Raw genomic sequence first — 8,842 nt, forward strand, 5'->3', positions numbered from 1 at the left:
CCACCCCTCCGCGCCGCCCACGCCCCGCGCTCACCTCGTCCATCTCCTTGGCCTGCTTCTTGGGCTGCTTCAGGGGCTTCTTCTTGCCACCTGCGGGCGACACGCGCACGCTCACGCGGGCCCCGCGTCGCCGGGTCCCGTCCCGCCCCGCCCCGCCCCGCCAAACCCGCACACTCACCTTCGCGGCCGGACATGGTGCCTGCCGCCCCGGCCCCAGACCCTGCCACCGGAAGCGGAGCCCCCGGCCCCGCCCCTGCGCCTCCACCGGGCCCGCTGATTGGCTCCCAAACAGGAAGTCGTGTGCCCGCTGCCGGAAGCGGCCCGCTGAAGGCGGGCGCAGGCGCTCCGCTGTGTTTGCGGCTCCGGCTCTAGGCAGGCCAGGTACGCGGGGTGGCACTGGGGGTCCCGCCGGCCGGGGCGGTCCGGCGCCGGGAGGGGTGCTTCACCGGAAGGCGCCAGCCCCGGGCCGTGCGCGGGAAGGGAAGCCCTGCAGGTCGAGGGAAGGGCTTGTGCGAAGACCTCGGAGCTTGGCGCGTTTGTGGACCGAGGGAGGCGCCGCGAGGCTTGGGGAGGCGAGGGAGGCGGCGGAGGGGGTAGACCACCCGGTCCCGGAGCCTGGAGGCCCCCCGAGGGAATCGGGGTTTATCATATAGCCCGGGTGGCGGCTTTTTGCAAATCGTGTTTGTGCTGAGTGTGTGCTACGAGCAGAGAGTGCTCTAGGCACCGGGGACGCAGCCGTGGACGGAACAGCGCCTGCCCTGGCAGAGCCGACGTCCTGGGGTGAGACAGACGGACCGGAAGCCCAGCAAACACGAGAAATACCTGTCGCGGGTCAGGTGACACGTCCCTGGAGAAAAGTAAAGCAGAGGCGGTGGGTAGGAATGCCGGGGTGGGTAGGAATGCCGGGGGGTGGGGGTGGCAGCGAGCTTGAGCAGGCCTTGGGAAGGGCGGGGAGCTCGCGGCACCGATACTGAAAGCTGGTGCGGAGGCCCCAGGGGGAGAGGCCGGTGTGCTCCAGCCGCACCAAGAAGGCCACGCACCGCAATGGTGTGCGTTGAAGGACGCTTAGGGAACCTTATTGTGGCAAACATTTAGCAGTTTGTGTGTGTATCACATCATGGCATTGCACACCTGCCACTTACACAGCGGTACATGGCAATTATCTATATGTATAAAAACCAAGTGACTGGAATGACCAGTTGCTATGATGTGCACTGCCAAGGCCAACTGGCTCGAGCTCCATCGGCCCCCCCAACCTCCCGCGGCCTCCCCCACTCCCCCTCGCGGCAGGCCCAGCCCCCGATTGGCCCCGCCCACTCCAATTGGGGGCAGGCTCAGCTGGCCAACCTCCTGTGCCCCCCCCCCCACTGGCCCCCGCGGCCCCCATTGACCCCCATGGGGCAGGCCGGCTGGACCTCACCTGTGCACGAATTCATGCACCAAGCCTCACAGGGGTGGGCAAACTTTTTGACTCGAGGGCCACAATGGGTTCTTAAACTGGACTCAGAAGAAGGAGCTGCGGCGGTGTTTCCGATGTTGCCATGTTAAGGCTGCTGCTGGTGAAGGAGCGGAGGGGAGAGCAAGAGAACCCTCCGCTCTTAGAACAGCCGAACAGGCCGGATCCGGCCCGCCGGCCGTAGTTTGCCCACGCTGAATCTAGTATCTCAATAAAGCTGGGGGGGGGGGGCGGTCCTTGTGATCGCAGCAGAGTGAGGAGAGACTAGAGGGAGATGAGGCCAGGAAGCCCAAGAGCAGGAGGTGTGCCCTGCAGGCCATGGGGAGGGTTGGCTTCTGGCCTGAGAGAAATGGGGAGCCGTCGCAGGGTTTGAGCAGAAGAGACATGTTCTGAAAGGACCACAGCTCTGTCGGCAGGAGACTGTAGGGGCCAGAGCAGAAGCAGGGAGGCCTGTCCAGAGGCCCCCGGGATGGCCCGGGCCATTGGGACGAGTGGGGGCAGGGCTGGGGCAAGAGGAAGAGGGACGCTGGATTTGGGAAGGAAGCGGCGAGGGCTGATGGGCTGGGCGTGAGGTGGGAGAGGAAGCCGAGTCCGGAGGATGAGAGGTTGTTGGCCTAATTGGACGAAGGGGTTTCCATCGATGGAGACGGAGAAGGCGGTGGGAAAGGCAAGCCTGGAGGGAAGAGCAGTCCGATGTCACCAAGCTCCTCTCGAGGGAGGGCTTAGGTAGCACTTACAGGGCCACGTGTGTCTGATGGAGAAATGAAGCGGGCAAGGTGGGCAGAGGGAGGTTAGAGGAAGGCCTTGCCAACAGGTGATCCCTGAGCAAAGACACGGAAATCAGGGTGAGCCGACGGGCCTGGTGGAGGAATGGCAGGCACAGGCGGCTGTGCTTAGCTGGTGGGCTGGCTGAGTGGAGGGCGGGACGGAGAGGAGGAAGAGGACGAGGGCGTGCTGGCCACGGCCACGCAGGGCTGGGGCTCATGCCGGGGAGTCGGGAACTGAGGGACGGACCTGGCGTAGGACTTAGCCTCTGGCCGCCCTGTGCAGAGCAGCTGTGCGGGCAGGACAGGAAGCCAGGCTTCGGAGGAGGCTGTAGCTGCCATCTCTGCCAGGGACGGGTGTCCTCCTGGGGCCGGGGCCGGGCTGCTTCCTGCTGGTGGAGGAAGAGCCCCGAGAGAAGGCGAGGGAGGCCGGAGGGAGCGGAGAGGGGGCGTGGTTTCCGGAAGAGGGTGCTGGAAGCTGCAGATGTGGGGGAAGAAGTCTGAGGCGCTGCGGCTGGGCCTGGCCGGTGGAGCCTTCGGGAGAGAAGGGGGTGAGGAGGGAGCGACAGCCCCGGACGCCGTCTGCTGAGCGCCGCTTAGGAGAGCGCCCCGCGCTGGGCTGGGCTGGGCCGGGCTGGGCTGGGCTGGGCCGGGCTGGGCTGGGCAGGGCTGCAGGCTGCCTGAGGAGGGGCTCGCCCGCAGGGTGGCTGCGGGGTCACAGCCGGTGTGCGGTGGACACTGCGTGAGGTCTGGGTGGCCTGCCAGACCCCTGGGGCGTGGATGGCATGTGCTCCCGTGGGCCTGAGGGCTGGGACACGGGTTCAGGGCAGCACCAGCTCGGAACCACTGCCCCGGGGAGGCCCCCTTCGCGCTCTCGGCCCGGCCACGCTGTCCAGGGGCTGAGTCCCCACCCTGCAGCGTGGCTCGGGCTCGAGCTTCTCCAGGCTGGGCGTGCGGTGGGGGCTGCGGCTCAGCCCCCTGTGCCCAGGTCACCCGCATCAGGAAGCCCCTCTCGCACCTGCAGCGCCTCCGGTGTCTCCCTGTCCAGCGTCCTCTGCCGTTGGCCACCAGGTGTCGCTCTGAGTCCGGACTTGGGGGTGGAGGAGGGGTTTGGCCAGGGCTGCCCTCTCCTGGGCAGGGGGGTTCCTCTGTCACAGCTGCTCTGGGGCTGGCCAGGCCTGACTGGATAGTGGAGACGCCCAGCCCGTGCTGTTCCCTCAGGTGGAAGAAGTAGGTGGGGCCCCACACATCAGAGTGAGGCTGGAAAGGCAGGGACCCCAGGAGCTGAGCTGTGGCCGTGGCTGCGGCTGGAGAGGGGGGAGCAGCTCATGGGACGAGTGAAAGGGAGCCTGCGCCGTGGCGCGTGTGGGCGTGGAGGGCGGGCGGACAGGCTGCTGGGAACCTCGGCCCGTCCGTCCGTCCGTCTGTCCACCCGCTGCTGGGACAGGCTGGGTCCTCGCTGTGAGCACCTCCGGGGCGTCTGGGAGGTTGATGGTCGCTACGGGAACCTGCCCGAAGCCCCTCAGGTCTCAGTTTCTTAGGGCGTTTGTGGGGCTTTGTCAGCGTGGACACAACTCAGATTTGGCCATTTTCTTCGACGTCAGAAACCTGGGCCCAGAGTTCTAATCTGAGTCGTAGCAGAGCCCTGGGCGGTGGGTGCAGCGGGGGCTGGTGTGGAGGGGGTGGGGGGCTGGTTCCCTACGTGTGCTTCCCTGGGGCCGCCGCCTCCAGGCCCCGCAGAGTGGCGCTCGGTTCGGACCCTTTAATGGCAGCGGGTCGGTTCAGAGCTGACCCGAGGCCTCGCCACCTGAGTGGCCAGCCTTTCTCAGCGGGAGTTGACCCGTCTGTGTCCCCCCGCAGATCTCCCGATGTCGGGGTGCAGCACCGTGCCTGCCATGCAGTACGCCGTGGGCGTGCCCCCCGCGCTGGTGCGGAGAGGCCTCCTGGGAAGGGACTTCCTGGTGACCAGGACGCTGTGCAGCCCGGGCGCCCGGCAGCCCCGAGAGGACAGGCCTGAGGAGGAGGCCCTGCGGCTGCCCCAGCGCCTGGCGGTGCAGGGCCGGGCCCTGGGGCACCGCCTTCAGCAGCGCGCCGCTGCCAAGGCCACCGCCTGGTGGGAGAGATACGAGGAGTTTGTGGGGCTCAACGAGGTCCGAGAGGCCCAGGGGAACGTGGCGGAGGTGAGGAGGCCGGGGGGAGGGCGTCCTCTGACCCGGGAAGCGGCCGGTGGCTCCTGCCGGACAGGTCGCCAGCCACATCCAGGCTGGCCTTTTCCTGAACGAATTCCGCTCGCGGGGGGTGGATGGGGAGATTGGAGCGCCCTCCGGGTGGCTGGCTGCGCTGCTCCTGGAGACAAGCTGCTGACCAGTGGCCTGGCCACGAGGTCGTCGGGCAGGCAGCGGTACTTCCCTCCTGGGCTGCGTGGGGTGATGCGAGTTGCCTGCAGGGTGACTGCGCCCCGTCCCCGCTCTCACCTCGTGGAATGGAACCTCCCTCTGGAGGCGGAGGCCGTGGGGAACTTCGTACCATGAGGGGGGAAGCGCTGCCCGTGATTGTCAAGTCCTTTGTGGCGGCGGAAACGCATTCTGCCCCTGCCCCTGCCCCTTTCCCTGCAGACCAGCGCCGCAAGGGGGTTACGTGGGCTTCCGCTGGAGGGTTTTTTGTTTTTTGGTTTTTTTTTTAATCCTCACCAGAGGATATTTTTCATTGATTTTTAGGGAGAGTGGAAGAGAGAGGGAAAGACAAAAACATCCATGTGAGAGACACGTATCGACTGGTTGCCTCCTGCACGAGCCCCGACCAGGGCCCAGGCCGGGGAGAAGCCTGCAACGAGGTACGTGCCCTTGACTGGAATCGAACCCAGGACCCTTTGGTCTGCAGGCAGACGCTCTATCCACTGAGCCACACTGGCCTGGGCCCGCAGGAGGTTCTGAGGCCCAGTGCTGTCCCTCCCCTTGGAGGCCATGACCCTGGCTGAGCAGTGCCTCTCTTGGCGCTGTTGTGAGGTGTCAATACGGTGACGCACAGAATGTCTTAACGTTGCGGACCAGTAGTTTCATTGCTAGCGTTACCCAGTGGCCAGGAAAGTTTCTATTGAACGAGTACAAAAAGCGTTTTACATAAATGTTAAAGGCAGGCGTTAAAGTTAAACACCCGTTGCATTTTGAAGTCATTTATTAAACGTTCTCACAAGCTGATACCTTTTGAGAGTACGATACTTCGTAAAACACTGTGATAGGAAGCGAGAATTCTCCCATCGCCGCGACGTGCTCAGAACAGTTTCCTTCCGGGGTTTGTCCGACTGCAGTCGCTGGCTTGGCACCGCAGGTCGTGCGCATTCTCGGCTGTTTCCCAGGTCCTCGGGCGCGTGTTCCCACGTGAGTGGGTAAACCCGCTGGTTCTGACGGGGGCACAGGCCTGCCCTTTGGGGGTGCCTGGCTGAGCCAGGATTCTGTTTCTGAGTCTTCCTGCCCTTCCCACACCCCGCCCCCCCAGCCCATATGGTTGGGAATGAGCCGGGCGTGTGGGTGCGGAGAGAAGGGGCCGGCAGCTTCCTGTTCTCCCCGCAGGCCGAGAAGGTGTTCATGGTGGCTCGAGGCCTTGTCCGCGAGGCTCAGGAGCAGGTGGAGGTGCAGCAGGCCAAGCTGAAGGAGGTGAGGGACCGCCTGGACCGCATCTCCAAGGAGGACAGCCAGTACCTGGAGCTGGCCACCCTGGAGCACCGCATGCTGCAGGTAGGCCCCGGGGAGCCCTCCTCACCTGGGCAGGGCCCAGCGGGCAGGCCAGGGAGGGGCCAGGTGGGAGTCCTGGCTGGTCTGATGGTCAGGCCTGGGCAGGAGTAAACCAGAAGCTCCTTGGAGGGACAGGGCCCCAGGCTTGCTCAGCCCATCGCCCATGTCCTCCCAGAGCACTGGGTGAACGTGCCGGGCACGTGCTCTGGCCCCAGATTGCCAAGGAGGGGCACCAGAGGGTTCCAGACACTCCCCTCTGGTAGGCACATTCCTCATATGGCAAACGCCAAGATGGCTCGGGTCGGAGGATAGTGTGGCCGCTCGGCCACCCCGACTCCTTTGCTCCCCCACACCAGGCTCACGCTGCCGGCATTCGTTGGCATGTCATCTGTGCCGGGCACAGGCTGAGCCTCGGGGTGACCGCGGGAACCTGCTGGCAGCTGTGGAGGGGGGCCCGGTTGCACGTCGCCGCTGTGTAACCAGCTGCGCTTCCGCAGGAGGAGAAGAGGCTGCGCACAGCCTACCTGCGGGCCGAAGACTCCGAGCGAGAGAAGTTCTCCCTCTTCTCGGCGGCCGTGCGGGAAAGCCACGAGAAGGAGCGCACGCGGGCCGAGAGGACCAAGAACTGGTCCCTCATCGGGTCGGTCCTGGGGGCCCTGATCGGCGTGGCCGGCTCCACCTACGTGAACCGCGTGCGGCTGCAGGAGCTGAAGGCCTTGCTGCTGGAGGCCCAGAAGGGGCCCGTGAGCCTCCAGGAGGCCATTCGGGAACAGGCGTCCAGCTACTCCCTCCAGCACCGGGACCTGCACGACCTCATAGCGGACCTGAGGGGCCTGGTCCAGGCTGAGCCGGGGCCGAGCTCTGGGGCCCAGGCAGGGACCCCCGCCCGGGACAGTGACGCAGACGTCCTCTCAGCTGCCCTGAGAGAGCAGCTCAGCCACTCCCGGCAGGTCCATTCCTGTCTGGAGGGTTTGCGAGAGCAGCTCGACCGCCTGGAGAAGACTTTTGGCCAAGTGGCCGGGGTGGTGCAGCTTGCGAAGGCCGCCGACCCGGCTCTGCCTGGCTCTGCACTGGAGCCGGGGGGCCTGGTCTTGGTGCTGCCGGACATGGAGCAGCGGCTGGAAGCCCAGGTCAACAGGAACACCATCTACAGCACGCTGGTCACCTGCCTGACGATCGTGGCCACCATGCCAATGCTCTACATGCTGTTCAGGGCCAGCTAGCCCGGACCGGCTCCGAGGGCCTCGGCTGGCTGGTGTGGATGCAGTAGAGGGTCCTGGTGGGGAAGTGAATCTTGGGGGACACACGCCACCTCAGCCTGAGCCGGGTACCATCTGTGTGGTGCCTGGCAGACGGACACATTTCCTTCTTGGGCAGTGCTCATCTATATTAATTATGAAAACTTTGTGCTAACATCTCATTAACATGTCTTTGCGTTTATGTTATTTAAAGTAATTTATATCAACTGAGTTTTACTTTTTGAAAGTTGAGATTCAAGACTCGAGGGTTTGCAAAGAACTTATATACTTATTAGAGGCCTGGTGCACAACATTCGTGCACTGTGGAGGGGGTGGTCCCTCAGCCCGGCCTGTGCCCTCTCACAGCGCTCCCCCTGTGGGAGTGCACTGACCACCAGGGGACATCCGCTCCTGCATTGAGCGTCTGCCCCCTGGTGGTCAGTGCACATCATAGCAACTGGTCGTTCCACCATTCGATCAATTTGCATATTACCCTTTTATTATACAGGATGTGCATAGCCCACGGACACAGGCACTAGGGTAGTGAAGACCTGGGGGGTTGAGGACGGTGGTTAAGGGAGGGGGGTGGGAGATATCTGTAATATCAACAATTTAAAAAACATTTTAAAAAATTAAAACTATTTAAAAAATAAAACAACAAAAGACTTGAGGGCTGGTCTGGAATTACTCTCCCCCTTCAGCTCCTCTTGTCTCATGGTCTCCTTGGTTCGGGATGTTCTGATGGGTTTACCCTTGAGGTCTGGGCCTTCATTTTGGGTTTCCTGGCCTGCCCTCTGCCTGCCCAGCTGTCCCGTATCAGGTAGCCTGGGCGTTCAGTGAGTGGAGCCTCATCTGCTGCCCACCGTTGGTAACCATGGTTACTGCCCCTCTCTGGATCACTTCCTCTGCCATGGTGGGGGGAACCCGCTGGTTCTAATGCTGGCCAGATACTCAGAGGAGAGCTGGGGGAGGGTGATAAATACTCTGGAGACATAATGGCGGGACTAGTGGCCAGTCTGGGTCCCTGGGGCAGTGCTTTAGGTGCTACTGGGCTGAGTGTCCCCCTACACAGCCCAGGGGTGGCCCTTACAGGCCTGAGCAGAGGTCAGCTTGCCGGCAGCCGGAAAGGGAGGCGGTGGTGGGGAGGGCCTCCCAGAGGTGGGCGGTGCCTGGGAGGCATGCAGGCTGACTACCCCGAGGACCTCTGACCTGCTTTTTCCAGGGGGAAGGGCAACCTTTGACCTCCCGGGCTAAATGGCGTGGGTGGCCTTGTGTGTCCTGAGTAAGCAAGGGGAGTGGGGAGGCGCTTGCACTCCCGTTGGGCGTCGGAGGACTCCTTTCGGAGCACCCCGAGGTGGTGCCCGGGCCTGTGGGCATGTGCCCCTGGGGGCGTGCTGAGCAGAGGCCCCTGAAGCCAGTTTCCCAGGAGGTGCCCTCCCTCTTTCAGGCTGTGCTCAGTCCAAGTGACTCACACACACACACACACACACACCCTGACCCGGTGCTATGAACCGCTGAGCAACTGGTCCCTTGGTCATTTGGTCGTTTCATCCCTGGCAAGGTTTTCTTTGTTTTTGTTGTTTTTATTTTTACTGATTTCAGAAGAGAGAGAAAGAGAGATAGATACAATGATGAGAGAGAACCATTGATCGG

The 8,842-nt window shown here is 63.5% G+C and overlaps 1 protein-coding gene across 6 annotated transcripts; it reads left to right on the forward strand.

The window, feature by feature from the left end:
• The first annotated feature begins 309 nt into the window (after positions 1-309).
• CCDC51 (coiled-coil domain containing 51) lies at positions 310-7,416 on the forward strand. Of its 6 annotated transcripts, none has more exons than XM_036333658.1 (4): positions 317-381; positions 4,081-4,400; positions 5,790-5,954; positions 6,449-7,416. In XM_036333658.1, the coding sequence occupies exons 2-4, from the start codon at positions 4,089-4,091 to the stop codon at positions 7,172-7,174; spliced, it is 1,203 nt and encodes a 400-aa protein (XP_036189551.1). In that variant the 5' UTR covers positions 317-381; positions 4,081-4,088; the 3' UTR covers positions 7,175-7,416. The 6 variants fall into 6 exon arrangements, with proteins under 6 accessions (XP_036189554.1, XP_036189551.1, XP_036189552.1 ...); XM_036333659.1 differs by lacking the exon at positions 317-381 and adding an exon at positions 396-871; XM_036333660.1 differs by lacking the exon at positions 317-381 and adding an exon at positions 396-857.
• The last annotated feature ends 1,426 nt before the right edge of the window (positions 7,417-8,842 follow it).

The sequence above is a fragment of the Myotis myotis genome, unplaced genomic scaffold (assembly GCF_014108235.1).
Source record: "Myotis myotis isolate mMyoMyo1 unplaced genomic scaffold, mMyoMyo1.p scaffold_m19_p_13, whole genome shotgun sequence".
NCBI classification, from domain to species: Eukaryota; Metazoa; Chordata; class Mammalia; order Chiroptera; family Vespertilionidae; genus Myotis; species Myotis myotis.

Coding starts and splice junctions, on each gene's coding strand:
- CCDC51 (XM_036333657.1), top strand. CDS start 2,705: ATGTGGGGGAAGAAGTCTGAGGCGCTGCGGCTGGGCCTGGCCGGTGGA. Junction 2,772..4,080: donor AGCCTTCGGGAGAGAAGGGG/GTGAGGAGGGAG, acceptor GTCCCCCCGCAG/ATCTCCCGATGTCGGGGTGC. Junction 4,401..5,789: donor CCCAGGGGAACGTGGCGGAG/GTGAGGAGGCCG, acceptor TTCTCCCCGCAG/GCCGAGAAGGTGTTCATGGT.